The sequence below is a fragment of the Primulina tabacum genome, chromosome 15, assembly GCF_025594145.1.
Source record: "Primulina tabacum isolate GXHZ01 chromosome 15, ASM2559414v2, whole genome shotgun sequence".
NCBI lineage: Eukaryota > Viridiplantae > Streptophyta > Magnoliopsida > Lamiales > Gesneriaceae > Primulina > Primulina tabacum.
Window position 1 is genome coordinate 3024428 of NC_134564.1, and position 18761 is coordinate 3043188.

At 36.1% G+C, this 18761-nt stretch overlaps 1 protein-coding gene across 1 annotated transcript; it reads right to left on the reverse strand.

The window, feature by feature from the left end:
* Positions 1 to 5289: 5289 nt before the first annotated feature.
* LOC142526566 (uncharacterized) lies at positions 5290 to 17995 on the reverse strand. The gene is made up of 9 exons (XM_075631045.1): positions 17773 to 17995; positions 17292 to 17372; positions 17085 to 17205; positions 16882 to 16976; positions 14497 to 14568; positions 12568 to 12852; positions 12346 to 12454; positions 5814 to 6000; positions 5290 to 5665 (listed from the first exon to the last, which is right to left on the reverse strand). Exons 1-9 carry the CDS (start codon positions 17794 to 17796, stop codon positions 5578 to 5580), a joined length of 1062 nt encoding a protein of 353 aa, XP_075487160.1. The 5' UTR covers positions 17797 to 17995; the 3' UTR covers positions 5290 to 5577.
* Positions 17996 to 18761: the final 766 nt, after the last annotated feature.

Genomic DNA, 18761 nt, shown 5'->3' on the forward strand with positions numbered 1-18761 from the left:
GCTTGATATATGAGCAATAATTATACTCGAGATCTCGTATTTGTAGATTGTGAATGTTTGAAACTTGTTGGTATTCTTCGGTAGTTTGAAGTTCTGAATCTGTATATTTAACGGTCGAAAATTTTTTTTCAACGATCAACTGTATTATCTCTCGACAGATTGATATTTTCAACTTCTCTTCATCGTACACTGAAGTAAATGCTCATTTAATGCTTCTTTATTTTTTACAACTTCGGCTCTTTTAATTTCTGAGAGTGCATTACAAGATTATAGGTGACTGCTATAGCACTTGTGTTTCCACATGTGACTAGGGATTCAACGGCTTGAACACTATAGTATCTGAGTTGTTGAATCCATATTAGTTGTGCACAACAACTTCCTACGGCATGTAATCGGCAGACTCAGACTCAACTTCTGTAGCTTTTGGTTCATCATTTTCCATCAGACATTGGATCTTTCATCACTCTCACTTGATGAAGTTTCTGAGCATAAAAGGTCTGAGTCTTAATCTGCCCACTTGCTTTCGTTATCCTCAGCAACAAGAACTTTCTAGTCATTCTTCTTCTTGATTGATCTCTTATCATCTCTGGACCTCCTCTTTTCATATGGCATTTTTCATCTTTCTCTGTTATGTTACAATTTGCAATAAAATGACCATTCATTCCACAGTTAAAACAAATTTGATTATTATCTGCTTGATCATTTTTACGATAAGAATTAAATTTTGATTAATTCTTTATTACAAATTTTCTAAATTTATTATTTAACAAAGACATGGTCTCATTAGTTATCCGATCAGCAGATTTTATGTTAGAAGATTCTTCACCGATTATTGGAATGGGAGTTGTGGCTGCTTGAGCTTTTGTGGGTTCAGAAGTGAAAGGTTCTTCTTCTGTCCATATCTCCGACTCGAAATCATGTGCTTTCAAGTCTGTAAATAGATCATGCATCTCGAGTTTGTTGAGATCCTTGCACTCTCTCATTGCCATCGTCTTTACATTTCATTCTCTGAGTAATGCTTTCATTACTTTCAATGTAAGTTCACAATTAGAATATTCTTTTTCAAGTAAAGCAAGTTCAACTACAATACTATTAAACTGTTCATTAAACTTATTTAAAGTTTTGTCATGATTTATCTTTGCATTGTAAAATTTTTGAATGGTCACAGTCAATTTGTTCTCCTTCTTTTAATCATTTCTCTCGCAATGTAAGGTCAGTATCTCTTTGGCGGTAGAGCAAGTCTTGATCTTACTAAACATGTTCTTGCCAAGGGTTTTATAGAGGATATATTTGACCAAATTGTCCAAATTTATTTCTTTTTAACCTCAGCGGTCTACTCTGACCGATAATTTTCTACAAGTTGTATTGCACCTTCTAAGATGGCCATTATTGTATTGGTTTGAGAATCTTCATCGGACTGTCAGCGATGACATACCACATGTCATCATCTTGTATGGCTATATGTACATGCATGTATATTTTCTAATCATTACATGATTACAGTCTTCTTTTGAAAACATAAGAATTTTGTTAGATGTTGTCATTTGAATATATGAATATCACATTTCAAGAGAAATTCTCTCTGATATCACTTTTTGTGATAGAAATATAGTTTAGAGGGGGGAAGTTAATACATTCTTTTAAAATATTTTGCAAAACTTAAGTTGGCTTTAACAGTTATTAGTTGTTAAAATATTTTCTTGAACGGCTAGAATTAACTGGATCACTAAAATGAATTTAATTGCGAAAACGGTTCGGTTAGACTAGTGATATAATATATATTCAATGCAAGCAATCGATCAACACAACGGCTAGATAAATAAAGATAAAGACTGAAGTAAACGCGTAATTTAAATGAACAAGATATTAAGTATGTTCGAAGATAACAACTTCTACGTCATCCCCTCTTTCACTTAGTAAGAATTTCACTAAAAAAACTTTGATTGGTAAAAACCTTATACAAATTATACAAATCTACTTTCTATTTATGGGATGGTTGTATCAATTATTTACTTCAATAAAAAAATCAAATTGCAATAGCTTTTATTAGCAATAATTAGTGGGGAAATTCAAATTTCAGATAATTATAGGTGATTATATAGTTATTATGCATGACATTTAAAAAATTTACGATTCAAGAGAAAAAAACGAACAAACAAACCTAAAATTAAAACGATTTTCTGAAATCTCGGAGACAATTATCTTGTTTGTTTAGCCTCTAAATCATCTCTTGAGAACTATTAACAGGCACTGTTTGTTAATTATACATTGGACTTTATATCTAAGAAGAGTATGATTGTAGACTTTTGTTTATAATAAAATGAATTTTTATATTCTTGCTACTGTGAAATTATCAAATGAATTATACATAATATTATTTCATTATGATATTTTCTCATATCCCATTTTTCTTGTAATAAATAAGTGTATTATATGTGAGTATATGCGCTTCAAATTTTGACTTTGGATATTAAATAATTCAAATTTGAATGTTTGATGTCTCAACTTTTCAGACATGTTGAGCAAACATCCAACATGGAAGCAGTCCATAAAAGTAGGACTTTTGGGTATGTCATTTCATTTCGCACGTGTGGGAAATGATACGAAATGAATTCAAAAAATTTCATTAATACGATATTTTTTAAAGTTGAACATTTATATATTTAGTTTTATAAATTACAAAAATCATGTAAAGACTTTGGTTTTTAAAAATTGATGATAGTCCATAGCACATGTATTCAAATTATAGCAAGTTAATGCTTTTAGTTTAAAGTTGAGTTCGGATCGCAGGATTTGGATTTGAAAAAGTGTTTGAAGGAAAAATTTGAAATGATTTCATATTTATATGAATTTGAAATTCATTATCGTGACTCGAAAAATAACAAGTTGGGATTTGGAATTTATTGTCAATAGATTAACACAAAATAATAAATGGATTTGTTATTGTGAATTTCAAATCTTGAATTTCAAACCCATCCATCTAAATCTCAAATTTATTTTCGAATTCTATGATTTACTAAAATACTCATTCTTCTTAAGTATCTTTATTTTTATTGAGAAAATAAAAGGAATGAAATAACAATTCAAAACGAAATTTAATTTGAAAAATAGTTTCTTATATTTTTTTCACAATATATATATATATATAAGTAATTGACACACGATGTCATGATTAGCACTATTGTGACAGCAATCAAGCACCCTTAAATCATAATTGCTTTTATAAATTAATTATTATAAAATATGGTTTTCCAATTTTTTTGTTGCATTTCAGGTGACATTAAGCTAATTCAGATCAATCTTTTTAGATTGTATTCGGATTTATAGATATAATTTCATTTATTAATTTGTTTGAATCATTGTATTTGAGTTAATTCCAAATTAAACTATACTAAGTTAAACTTGTTTCAATAGTAATTATATTCGATTTCAAATACATTCAAGATGTGTATTGTTGTACTATTTGAAATTCATTATTCAGATTAAATTTACATACTTCTATCAAATACAATCATATTCTGTTTTACACAAAAACTGCTATGAAACGATCACATGGGACAATTTTGTGGAATAGATATCTGATCCGATCCGACTTATGAAAAATATTATTTTATAGATCAAAAGCCTTACTTTTCATTACAAATATGGATCGGGTCGATCCATATCACAAATATAGATCAACAAGACCGTCTCATAAGTAACCTACTCGTTGATTTAACACCTTGATTCGAACATATATATTATTTTTGCATCATGTGTTACGTGGGTAATGACTTAATGATAATCGTTTTTTTTAAATAGGAGAAAAATATTATAAGGAAAGAAATTGAATATAATATAATATTATAAAATAAAATTAAATATAGTGATGTTGGGAGCAAACTATTCATCAAGTCGTGTACATTAACCAACTCTAATTGCCGCGTCTTATGAATCAATCATTTGCTGACTTATTGGGACGAACTAATGCGTGTGTGTTATAAAAATTTGAATTTGTTACAAGAGCAAGTCTTTTGTGAAACGGTCTCACGAATCTTTATCTGTGAGACAGGTCAATCATACCGATATTCACAATAAAAAATAATACTCTTAGCATAAAAGTAATAATTTTTCATGAATGACCCAAATAAGAGATCCGTCTCACAAAATACGACCCGTGAGACCGTCTTACACAAGTTTTTGTCTTGTTTATAAATAAGATTATTGAAATAAAATTGAAAAAGAAATAAAGTTCATTATTACAAATTTAGCTTCTACGCAGTTATTGAAAAACAATAAAATTAGTTCGCATCAAGTCAATTTATAGGATGATTAATGCAGCTAGCTTAAACTAACTCATCCTCGTTGTCTAAAAGTAGGTTTTTGAATAGTAAATTTCAAGTAAGAAAGAGAGGGATATATGACTTCTGACGAGTTTTTTTTTTGAGAGGTTGACATTTTCATTTTCATTTTTTTTTTGAGAGGTTGACAATTTGAATGTCAAAACATTAAAATAATGCTATAAGCCTGGGGATGAAGTGCAATTAGTCTTTCAACTTGCCAAGAAATAAATATGCAATCTTAGTTGCTGAACTATTATTTTCATCAATACTTTGACGTCAAATTTCGTAAACATTTTCAGAACAAAAATGAGAAGTCCATCAAAAAGAGCACTCATGCTCTTGGGGATTTTTTTTTATTTTTTCTGTTTCTTGTATTCCCTATCAAATTCGAATGACCGAATCCTACAACGATTTCGGTATAATATAGTACACTGGGGGCACCGGCTACAGCCTACAAGTAAAATTAGCATGTAAATCAAGGGAGACGATAATGAGCTATCGAGCTGGATTGAAAAATATTTGATTTATTTTGAATCAAACTCGAACGTTTTAGAAACCTTTTTTCCAAGAGAATTGGAGTTCAGATTATATTGTTCAACAGTTCACGAACCGCTCGCAAGCTTTATTAAAATAATAAATATATTCCAAATCTTTATTTTCAAATAACCTAGCGAACATGTTCAAATATTTTAAGTCGAGCTGGAACTCGAGTCTTAATTCAAACCAAACTCGAACAAAATATATTAAAATTTTCAAGCTTCAAGTCGTTCACACCCAGCAGCATCAGCAATCATACATCAACCTTCAAATTCATCAGGGGGACCTTTTTCATATTAATATTTTTGATTTGAATTCAAAATCTTATTTATCCACGGTAGAGTTCAACGTGTACAATCTAACCCTCGTATCCTTTGAGTCAACAATTTGTGTTGCTGAAACTGAACAATATTGAATTGAAAAACGTATCTAAATTGGAACAATGAAATCGCCTTCAAAATCAAATAATGAAGTGCAAGTCCAAATAGAAGCAAGCGGGAGAAGGGAAGGCTAAATACAATAAATGTCATGGACGCTAGAGTCCAATCTCTTTAAAAATATCTTCTACAACCAAAAACCTGCCCTCAGTGCATACGAATTTACGACACGAAACAGTCAGATTTTGCCCCGATAAATACCCCAATCTTTAAAGCAACATCACTCTTAACAAGCAATCAAAAGATCACCAGATTCACTAGCATGACTTTGTGAAGGTTGATTACTGAAGCTCTTCATCAGATAACTCTTCGCCCAGACCACGTTGAGAAATTCGGTAATATAGAATCCCCATTGTTGCCATGCACGCCCTGCACCCAGAACATACAAAATTATTCTTCCCTTCTTCAGGAGGTTAGATGCGCATAAATTTTGTACATGTATTTAGCAACATATTTAATGGAAAAGGAACAAATGCAACTGATGCTGCAATATAAAACAAGAAAAGAGAGAGATTACATGATAGCTAAAATTAAGAGGAGTTTCCTTGGATCCATTCTTGATGACCTATGATGTCGTACACGGCCTTCTGAGGCATCATCTGCATGTGGCGCGTCTTTCCGTGTTGGTGCAGTCACTGGTAGAGTTGGCAATGCACTTGACCAGAATGGCAGCAATGACCGCAGGAACTTGTGGCGAAATGTGCCTGAAATTAAGAATCCAGTAAGTTGGAGTTAAATTTCGGATGATAAGAAAGTGGAGAGATCAGACAATGCAATACTATGTGGTTCAGCCGTAATGCCCACATCTACAGACCAGCCAAAAGGATACAAAGTATATCTGTTATGAGCACGGGTAAAGGATCGGGTTATGGTCGGTGAAGAGATTGATCGTTTAACTCTGAGATTTGTTTGTGGCTTTTTCTACCTTGTCTACCTATTTTTTTGGATGTTCGAGGCTCGTTTGAGAGAACCTCGCGATCTCAATATTAGCTATATATTTTTGAGAAAAGCTGAATGTTTATTTCTTCATCAACAACCCTTTAAATACAAGATAAGCATTAAATTGGCATCCAAGAAATATGCCTATTATTCCCTTATCTAAGCTCGAGATTCTAGCACTTATTAAACTAAAGTAAATAAAAATCCAATCAATCTCATTCCTTATTTTCTAAACTTTCCATGAGTAAACCTTTGATATAGCACATCCTTGATTTTTGCTGCTCGATTCTTGTTTGAATTGGGCTGGGCCCCATGGATTGAGTCCCTGACATCTGCTCCCCCTTGGAAATCGTGGTTGTCCTCAAACACGAAAGAGGGAAAGCGAGCTGTGAGCATGGCAGCGTCTTCCCAAGAAGCTTCTGCATGTGACAGGCCCTCCCAATGCACTAAGACTTCAGATTTGCCTTGGTTCATGCGTTTGTCCAGTACTGCCATTGGTGAAGGATGAAATTCTTCCAAGGGAGGGGGAGGAAGTACTGGGTTGGAGAAGGAACCTCCTTTAAACTTCTTTAAGGATGAGACATGAAAAATTGGGTGGGTCCTCGAGTTCTCTGGAAGGTGTAGCTTGTAAGCCACTTGCCCTACTTTGGCCAACACCTTAAATGGACCGTAGTAGCGAGGGGAAAGTTTTGCATTGCCTCTGGATGCTAAGCTTTGCTGTCGATAGGTTGGAAGCTTGAGAAGTACCAAATCCTCTTCCTTGAACTCCACTTCCCTGTGTTTCTTGTCATAATGCAGCTTCATAACATTCTGAGCTTGTAGCAAGCGATCACGAGCTTGGCGTAACAGTTGGTCACGCTGTTGCAATGCGTGATCCACGGCCTCCAGACGTGCCTGGCCGGAGAGATAAGACAGAAAGGCTTGGTGGTTGGCGACCATAAACGATCTCAAAAGGGGTGGCCTTAAGAGCTGTGTGAAAGCTTGTGTTATAGCAAAATTCGGCCCAAGTTAGCCATTCAAACCATTTCTTCGGTTGATCACTTGTAAAGCACCTCAAATACATTTCTAGGATGCGATTTATTGCCTCGGTTTGTCCGTCGGATTGGGGATGGTAAGCTGAGCTGAAACACAATTTGGTGCCACTCAGATGAAAGAGTTCCTGCCAAAAAGAGCTTGTGAAGGTTACGTCTCGATCACTTACTATTGTTTCGGGTAGCCCATGTAACTTGAAGATGTTGTCGAAAAAGATTTTGGCGACTGAAACTGCGGTGTAAGGATGGGCTAAGCCAATGAAGTGAGCATATTTAGAAAAGCGATCGACGACCACGAAAATTACAGTCTTCCCTTGTGAGGTAGGCAACCCTTCGATGAAATCCATTGAGATGTCGGCCCAAATGTGGTAAGGGATGGGCAGAGGTTGTAGGAGTCCAGCTGGCTTCATTGCTTCCGTTTTGTTGTGTTGGCATGTGGAACAATTGGACACTACTGCTTGGACTTGACGTTTCATCCCTGGTCAATAAAAATCTTGTCCTATGCGGTGGAGAGTGCGCTGGTAGCCTTCATGACAGCCTTCATGTACCATTGCAATAATAGGAGCAGTTAATGGTGATTGTGGAGGAAGGTAGATTTTGGATTTAAACCATAAAATGTCGTTTTTAACTTCCCATGGTCCGAAAGCCTCTCCATCATGAACCTCTCGAATGATGCGTTGTACTTCTGGTGTATTAGAGTGTGCTTCTCTGATTGCTGCCAGAAAATCCCACTGTGGTTTCGAAATGGCCATCAAACAGCCCTCCTCGCCTAGGCGTGAAAGTGCGTCCGCCACGACATTTGATTTTCCTGCCCGATATTCTACCTTAAAGTCATAACCCATTAATTTGCTTATCCCTTGTTGTTGTGGAGAGGTTGAAATACGTTGTTCGAGCAAAAATTTGAGACTATAATGATCCGTACGAACGATGAAGGAGTTTCCCCAAAAGTAAGAGTGCCAATGACGCACGGCTTTGATGAGTCCAATGAGTTCCTTTTCATAGGCGGGTAGTTTCCTATCGCGGAGGGCGAGTACGCTGCTGAAGAATGCAATGGGGCGCCCTTGCTGTTGAAGTACAGCCCCTATTCCTGTTTCTGATGCATCACACTCCACGATGAAAGGTATGGAAAAATCGGGAAGAGCAAGGACAGGTGTAGAAGTGAGCACTTTCTTCAATGTTTCAAAGGCATGCAGGCTATCAGCTGTCCATGAAAAGCCTTGTTTACGCAGCATATTGGTTAAGGGGGCAGCAATAACTCCATAGTTTTGCACAAATTTGCGGTAGTACCCTGTTAGTCCGAGGAAGCCCCGGAGTGCCTTTAGAGTCATGGGTTGTGGCCAGTGTTGAATGGCTGTTATTTTATTTTCATCCACACTCACCCCCTTCCGTGAAACCACATGTCCTAAGTAAGCAACCTGTCTTTGAGCAAAGTAACATTTGGATTTCTTAAGGAATAAGTGCTGTTGTTGTAGGATTGTGAAGACAGTACGAAGATGGCAAATGTGATCTTCCCAGGTTGCGCTGTAAACGAGGATGTCATCAAAGAAAACCAAAACAAATTTCCGTAAAATGCCGCCGAAAATTGGATTCATTAAAGCTTGAAAAGTAGAAGGCGCATTAGTGAGGCCAAAAGGCATCACCATAAACTCAAAGTGGCCGTGGTGGGTGCGAAAGGCCGTCATGTGGATGCTACCGGGGTCCATCAAAATTTGATGGTAGCCGGATCGCAAGTCTAATTTCAAAAAATATTCAGCGCCGTGTAATTCCTCCAATAATTCGTCGACCACCGGAATGAGGAACTTGTCCTTTACTGTTTTTGCATTCAAGGCACGATAGTCGATACAAAAGCGCCAAGTGTCATATGATTTTTTGACTAATAATACTGGTGATGAGAAAGGGGATGAGCTGGGTCTAATAATCTCTCTTTGTAGCATCTCATCACATTGCTTCTCAATTTCCTCTTTCTACATATGAGGGAATCGATAAGGTCTAACAACAATGGGGTTGGTACCTTGTTCCAGTAGGATTTTATGGCTGAATCCTCTTGAGGGTGGGAGTCCTTGAGGTTCCTCGAACAGGCTGTTGTAGGTTTCCAGAAGGTGTTGTACCTGGGTAAGGGGTGCCTCCTCTAGTATAGTTGCCGAGAGGTTTCGGTGTGACAGAATGTAGGATGAGTCTCCGTGCCACGTAACCAGCCTGCCTTCTCTTACAAACTGCATTTGCATTTTTTCAAAATCCCACGTGATACTTCCTAAAGAGCGGAGCCAATTTACTCCCATGACAGCGCCAAATTCTCCTAGTGTGAGGACGTAAAAATCAACATGGAAGATATGATTTTTTTGTTGAATCTGAACAACAGAACACATCCCCGAACATGGTAGACTCTTCCCATTTGCGACCTTCACAGATATGTCTCCTCGTTGCGATATTTCAAGGTTCAATTGTGAGACCAAATTGGAGTCTAAGAAACAGTGCGTGCTGCCGGAATCAATAAGGACACGGAGAGGTATCGAATGGATGTACCCTATTATTTGCATAGTCTGGGCGTAACTGATTCCCGTGATGGCGTGAAGAGAGATGCCTGGATCGTCTGGATTAATCGTGTCAGCTTCATCTTCTGGGTCGCTGTTCTCGACCACTTCTAGACGAAATAACCGTTTGAAACGATGTCCTGGAACGAACAGTTCATCACAATTAAAGCACAACCCTCTTGAGCGTCGTTCCTCCATCTCTGATCTACTCAATTGCCTCGTGATCGATGGTCGTGTGTTTGTTGGGATGGTACGTCTTTTTGGATAATTGGGTTCTTGTCGTAGGCTTCTCGTGCGTCTTTCGTACAAACGGGCCAGGCCCATAGCAGTTGTTAAATCTTTTGGGTGGTGAATGTCTACCTCAATCGCGATGTGTTCTTGTAGGCCGCTTAATGAAAATTTCCACTACTTGCTCGCTTGTGAGGGAGGAAGCTCGTGCAGAAAGTTGTTCAAATTGACGTTGGTATTCTCCCACTGTGCCTATTTGTCGCAATTTCGATAGTTCTCCCAGTTTGTTGGTGCGAATCGGTGGTCCGAACCTCACGTGGCAGTACTGCGAAAAACTCCCATGTAAGATCGGGTCGATCTCGCTCAAGTTTTAAGAACCACAGTTGAGCGTCTCCTTCAAGATGAAAAGACGCGAGCCCCACACGCTGATCTTCGGGTGTGCGTTGATGGCGGAAAAAATGTTCACATCGGCTTATCCAACTAATGGGGTCGGTTGACCCATCATATGTCGGGAAGTCCATCCTGGAATATTTGGGAATGAATTGATTCGAGTTCCCCAACTCATTGGCTTTGCGCTGATCTCTTGGCTGTGAATCAGATGCTCCGCTGCTATCCTCACTGTCCTTGCTGGTTTTTGACACTTGAGCAGCCAATTCATCAAGCCTTTTGTGTAGATCTTGCTGGTTGCGTTCTTGTTCATCTTGTCTGCGTGCTTGGTCTTCTCTTTCGGATTTGAACAGGTTGAAGAGGGTCGTAAGTTGCTGTTGGATTGCCTGCAAATCACCCATAACTACTGGCTCTGATACCAACTTGTTATGAGCACGGGTAAAGGATCGGGTTATGGGTCGGTGAAGAGGTTGATCGTTTAACTCTGAGATTTGTTTGTGGCTTTTTCTACCTTGTCTACCTATTTTTTTGGATGTTCGAGGCTCGTTTGAGAGAACCTCGCGATCTCAATATTAGCTATATATTTTTTAGAAAAGCTGAATGTTTATTTCTTCATCAACAACCCTTTAAATACAAGATAAGCATTAAATTGGCATCCAAGAAATATGCCTATTATTCCCCTATCTAAGCTCGAGATTCTAGCACTTATTAAACGAAAGTAAATAAAAATCCAATCAATCTCATTCCTTATTTTCTAAACTTTCCATGAGTAAACCTTTGATATATCACATCTTTGATTTTTGCTGCTCGATTCTTGTTTGAATTGGGCTGGGCCCCATGGATTGAGTCCCTGACAATATCTGACAAATAAAATTGATTTCCAGTAGTCCCCATTTGGTTGTACACCTAGATTCATTAAACAGCTTAAGCCGAGACGAACAAGGTTTCCACTTCAAAATGTGGAAGGCTAGTCACCAGCATGTTGATTAGAAATAGAGACCAAACAACAGTTTTGGTGTTATACCATGGCGTCAACTGGACGTATCATGATAACTTTTTAATTTTATTTTTTTTATTGTGCATTTGCAGAACAGAGAGCAAAGCCACATAAGGTTCAGGAATGAAAGAAATGCCCATCGCGCGATGTTCTTACCTTTCCGAACAGGTAAATAAATATATTTGAAGTAACTTCAATTTTATCAACAATAAAGTCAGATCCCAAAATTTTCATGATATAGATTATATTATTAAATGTAGTTGTAACAAAATCAAGTAACATTCCCATAGCAAGGTACAGTTAATAATTTCATATACAAAAGATTTAGCGACAACAAGGCTCAAGACTCGGGGATCAAGTTTAGATATAGGCTAAAGGAGTGTGTTCAACAATTTATGTTATGGTCCTGGAATGTGGATCAAGTTATGGGTCAATGTCGAGTCAATGGTTGATTGTTAAGTTAAGATCATAATATTCTTTTGTGACTTCCGACCTTGTCGATCTATTTTGATAGATGTAATAGAGGCCAATGATAGAGAACCTCGAATCTCATTCACACATTTTGTTGAGAGAATTTTCTGATTGATATTTTATTCTCAACTGCTGCAATATATGCCAACTAACCTAATGTTCAATCTCAAACAAAAAATTTTATGCGAAAAGATAAAAGAGTTCCCGGTTGACTAAGTGTGAGCAAATGGTATATTATCTTTTATTAAAAAAAACCAACCAGATATTCTGCAAAATAACATTAGATTCCTAAAATATTTTTGACTTGATCAAACCCACGACAATTTAACTTCATGTGCAGCAAGGACAGGATGAGACCTTTCTGCATGGGATGCAGAAGTACTTCCTTCCACTTACTGATTAGTATTTCTACTCGAAAGAAACAAAAAAAAGAAGGAAAGGAACAACAAAGTAAAGATCTGTCACCTCTTCGAGTGTACTTCTTCCTGTTACCATCTTCATCGTCAGCAAAATATGAGGAATCTGAGTTCTGCCTTTCAGATTGCAGCGCACTCTTTCGCGTGGTTGCACCAGGCTGGGCAATAGAAAGGTGCAGGAAATCACTAAGAGAACACAGAAATACACGAAATAGAACTTGAAAGTAAGTAAACAACGAATGTTACCAAAGACAAAAATAAGAAATCTTACACCAGAAGGGCTCATGCTTTTCACGAAATTGGACTCATGATTAGGCAAAGATGATGCTGCTGAGCTAGGTCCATCTATCTCCACAATGTCTAAACTTGAGGGTCTTGCATAGCCTGAAGCTGCATTTTCTCCAAAAGATGGCAAAATACCACCAGGGTATTCTCCACCTCCAGCAGCAGAGGCATGCAATAGTGGTTGTGAAGCAAAGGCAGGTGGAGGACTTCGAGACTCTGTTCCATGCAATGAAACTGGATGATTCCCAAACAAGTTCTTCTCCAAACCAGTCTGAAAACAGAAAACAGAGGACATGCTCAAGTATCAGAGGGACAGAGAAACTTCCCAACACCCACATATACACAAACTCACTACCAAGGGCAGATGAATGTTTAGTTCCACGGGGGGGTTGTTGAAGAATTAAGCAATCTCTTGTATTCTTACCCTACTAAGATAAAAATAAAGAAAATAAGTTGACTTAATCTTTTATTTTTGTTTAATTATTTTGATTCAATCAAGAAAAAAAACTATTTACATTTTCAAATTTAAATATGTTCTGAGAGAGAAGATACATGTAAGGTTTCATCACATGAAGTCATGTGCTTTGTAAAACTCAAAAATGGTTCAGATTTTGGAAAAATCCAAACATAAATCTGTCATTGGTACTAATTTGCATTAGTATGCCTTTTATTTTAATGTATCGTATAAATGAAACATACAAAGCTTAATGTTTGTTTCGAGAGAATTATGGAACGTCTCTTTGTAACAAATATCTTACTCTAGAGAATCATTTTTATATTTTTTTGATGAGTATATTGCTTCATTTTGCTCAATCTATTGATCTGAATTTAATTCAGTTGATTTATTGGATCTATAAAATTAACTAAATAATTCTATGTAGACCTATGTTTTGGTGATTATTTTATATAATTTAAACGGGATTACGAGGGAAATTCGGGAATGGCAAGATAGGAAAGATCTTATGTATAAATTAGTACAATTATTTGTTGACCTCACTCTTTCTTTTCTGGAAAAGCTCAATCATGTATTACCTGTAGCCGATACAACTGTCAAAAACAATGCCATAGAGATTATGAAGAGATATATGCTTAGTTGAATGAAAGATCTTTCAATGCTAAAATGGTATTTTTAGCACTTTTCACAAATTTTACGATGTTTTAGGGACAATCGAATGTTCCCCCTACTGTCGGGGTGCTGACAACACCCCTTCTCACTAACACTAAGCAACATCACCAACAAGGTCATCTCGTGATTCGAAATTATAATAAAGATAGAAACAAGCACATCAAAGAGAACATAGAGGAAGAGAATGGCCATGAGACGAAATTCAGCTTTGACAGGGTAATGCCAGGGATGTTTGTGCAACCTATTTCTAAGACAGACTGTCACATGCCATGCAATCAAGAATGAGCAGAGACCTTACGAGGAAAAAACTGAATATATTTAGAGTGGAGGTGTGATAGCATATGTTCGATATTTTTTCAGAGAAGAATATTTCATTAAGTGGTAAGTCAATTATTTTGCCTTCTTTCTTTGATAGGTATAAAAATGGAAAATAATACACACACACACTCACACACACGCACACGCACATAGATGTGTCCCATTAAAATCCAATCATCCTTATTAAAAAAATCCAAATTCCTCTTTCAACATGTAATGAGGCCATCATTACTAAGCACAAACAATCGTTCAACAATTCAACTGAATAGCAAATGCAAGAATTACATAGTGACCTGATTTTGAGCCATTTTCCCAAATAATATATTGCTTATAAGAATATTGAGAAATGGAATTCATGAAGTAAGTCCAATAAAATAGGGAGCAGAAACCTAATGACATGAATGAATTTATTTCTCCAAAGCATTGACACGAATGCACTCTGTTATAATGTAGGTAAGAGTAACATTTTACCTGCATGATAGCTTCTTTTAGTTTTGAATGAAGATGTGATCCAGAGTCCTTGATACTTTTCGGCGGCCATATCTGCAAACAGTCGGGCATAATTCACAAGATAGAAACACACATCAGCAAACAAGCAGTGTTACTAATGTAGAAAAACTCAAATGCCATCATATTAGACAGATGCACGTGATGGAAGAATCCGATCTCATAGTTGGTTTAGAATAACCAGAGCTTCATCTCATATCCAGTTGAACTAGAATAATTCATCCAAGGCAATTATTGTTACATTTTTTTCCACTACAAATTTAGTTTATCAGTCGATGCCAATGACGTGACCATTTTCTCACTCGAGCGTGGGATACCCATAATTCAGTTAATAGGGGCGAAAAATATAGACTTGATAAATTTTAATATGTCTAGAAGTGCGAAAAATAAATTGCTCACATGTAAAAAGAACTAAGTTGCATCAATATATATGTTTCAATCAAACATACCAAAATTCATCGCGCAAACAAAGCATTATGCAATCTCCAAAACCTCGAAACTTGTACTCTCACTTTATTTTCAAATCTGCCTTAAAACATGAAAAATTAACTTTAAATTGGGTAAAGATAGTCACAACTTCTCGGATCTCTGGTAAAAGCTTATGAGAAATATATCACAACAGATAAGTTTTCAACCTCTTTTTCATAACTAAATTTGGCCGACCATAGAAGTCATAATTTCCAGCATAATCAAGGTCCTTTGATTTAGATACATACGATACTCATGCTATATCTATACTGTATTATTAAGCACGAACCCTTATACTAAATAACTTTGGGGTAATTGTGAGGGTTTTTTATTTATACCAAATATATCTTTATTTTATCTAATATTATATATTTTTAATATATATATATATATATATTTATTGTAAATTCACTAATGCGTGAAATTATGTCGTTCCAAGTTATTTTTCCACACATTTACCTACTCTCATCCACCACCAACAAACCTATTTCTCACTTCTTCTCGGTCTCGAGTAGTCAAGGTAATTCAGTCATTTCGTGGGATGTGCGGTTCAGAAGAGGGTTTAATGAAATCGAGTTGGGAGAATACACTTCTCTTATAGGGGTATTAGAGTCAGTATCACTGAGTGTGGGTTCGGGGGATGTCAGGGTTTGGTTAGGGAACTCGTCCGGTATTTTCTCTGTCAGTTCTTTCTACTCTTCATTCTTTCCGAGTAATACTAATCCTATGTTCCCTTACTTTTACAACATCTGGAAAGTACCTATCCCACAAAAAGTGAAGGTATTCTCCTGGATAGTGGCTTTGGGAAAATTGCAAACTTGTGACAACTTACAGACAAGAAGGCCGGAGCATGTTTTAAACCCCCAATGGTGCTACTTGTGCAAGAACAACGAGTAGAATCAAGATCATATTTTGCTTCATTGTGCTTTCACGACGAGTATTTGGACAAAGGTAATGCAACATTTGGGATTCGAGTGGATATTTCCGGCAACTTCAAGAGACATGTTTATTTTGGAGCATGGATCTCTCACTGGAAAGGGGCTTAAAGATTTCTGGTGCATAATAGTCAACTGTGTCTTTTGGTCGATTTGGCTGGAGCGTAATAACAGAATATTCAATGACAAAGAAGACTCGAGCGATGAAGTATGGGAGAATATCAGATTCAGGGTAGCGACATGGACGATTAACGTACAAATGTTTCGGAATTTTTTTATTTCGGATTTAGTTAGGAACTTGTGTTATATTTTTTGTTGAACGAATACTGATTTTAGGTAGTTGAGGTATTTCGTGGATGGCTCATCCACTAGCTTTGTAAACTTACTACTTAATTATCATAATGAAATTTAGTTTCTGATCAAAATATATATATATACACACACACACACACACACACACACACTAAAGAACATCATAAACTTTTCTAAAAAAATCTTATGAAAAATATTCTCTACGGTTTTAATTTTAATACAATATGTAAATTTTTACATAAAAATTACTGAATAAAAAAAATTAATGTACATCCACACATTGCGTGCCAAGAGTTACTAGCAAAGCTGAACTCCGAAGACCTAAATATAAAACTCAGAATTTATGTAAGAAGTCCGTCATCAACATCCTGACCATCACACTAATAGGTCAAGTTAAGCAAGAAGACAAGCCTCATCTCTGAATGCTTTGTTGACTTCTGTAAGGAGAAGCATGGCACTAACAGCTGGTGTCCATGATACAGGTCATAAAAGATTCGATTCAGAATTATAGCCATCTTTATGACAGAACAATCAAACGCCAGGAACAACTTTGTTGCATGAAGAGGTTTAGATGTGCATGAAAACAAGGTAACAAAATATTAAGAAATGACACTGTTTTCTGTGCAGAACATACAGAAGTTGAACAGCCAGGGCAAATATATCCAGCAGGGGCAGTGTGTGGAGGAAAACTTTTAATGTGTTTGACAAAGCAGCTTGTGTGGATAATATCTGCAAAATGGAATAATGTGTTAGGTGAGAAGAACGTTTTGAAACAATTGCTCAAAATTCAAACCGAAAGTAAAATTAAATTTGAAATAACCAAGCAGGTTCACTTACGCAAACAACCCAATCGAGTAATCTGAGAGTCAGCTCCTTCTTCAACCGCAGTTTGACAATAGCAGCATTTAGGAGGCCAGTCATACTCACCATCGATTACCCAATCAGAGTAAGTGCTCACCTAAAATGTAAAAGCAAAATTTCCTTTCTAGTTTATTCGAAATACAGGCATCTGAGCAATGAAAGCATCAACTGGAATGATCATACCACACAAATTTGGTGCTCCGGAAAGCAAATACATTCACCACAAACGGGCACCTTATGGACGAAGCAATACAACTTGGTCGCCTAAACCCATATTAAACAGAAAGCATTGTCATTAGTGCGTTCAAGGTAAACTATTAATCATTATCACCGGAGAAAAGGCAACCAAAAATCCAATGAGCAATCGAAACACTGAATTCCACGGCAATCAGAAAATAAAATTGGCCAATTGACTGTCATGCACCCTACCACTAACATAACCAAAATCCTAAATCGGAGAGTTTTACTCGAAACACAGATCATCTACTGCTCACAAACCCACGTCGTTAATAAACTAGCTAATAAAACATCTCAGTAAAAGAAAATTCAAAGCTCGATCCGATCTAATATCAGCGAAATGCATGTCTTATTTTCCACCAACATTTAATTTGGCATTAAACATCAACAACACGCATCGATGCGTGAGTAGATAGATACACATTACCTTGCGGCATTTACAGACCACCATCGCATGGAATAGCTACGAAAGCGAGGATTTCCGTATCGAGATCTCGGAAGAAAATATTGCAATTTCAGAGAGCTCAATCCGTATGAATTTAGGTGAGCCGGGAGAAGATGAGATCATCAGATTTGCCTGTGATTAATTTATTTTTCCAGTTTCTCTGTTGGGATTTTAGGATGCTGTGTGTGGGGGGAGTGAAGTCTTGAGCACTGTTGCTTTTGTGTGAGATCGATCTCATTCTACACTGTTAGGCCCATTGAGACTTTGTTGGGCCTATTGATTTGGGCTTCATGTCCAGTCCAATGAACATGTATATTTAAACTCAAATCACACATTTTTATAAATATAAATAAACTTTGTTGTATGACATTTTTTATTCCACATATTTCATAGAGTTTCTTTTCTAAATCTAAAGTAAATCATTTTGATTATTTACATAAGTTTATGCTAAATCAGTAATATCATTGTCACACATTATATATTTGTTTAATTGTAATATCAAGTTTACACTAACAAATATATTATATTTAAAGATAATTATAATATTTTGTTTTGAATAAAAAAAATTAATGTGTGAAAGTTCTAAAAAGTGTGAAGCGCGTCACGATTGAGCTTCAAGTTTCACTAAGTTAAGCGATTTTAGTATGAGATTAAGTTTGAAATTTTTTATTATTATAATAATTTTAATTATATCAAGTCAATTAATATAATAAAAAACATATAAATATACAAATTTTAAGAATAAACTCATAAATTTTAAAGTTATAAAAAAAACTGAAGTTTCAAAATCATTGTTACGTTGGATCAAATATTTTTTCTTAATCGGGCTTAAACAACGCTTTTTCATGTTTTGTTTAACATTGATATTATCTAGTATGTATACTCTGCTGAATTTTTTTATTTTTTGAAGCTAAACAAGAGATTTTATTAATAATAGGATGGATTATTACAAATAATGACACAATCCGGAG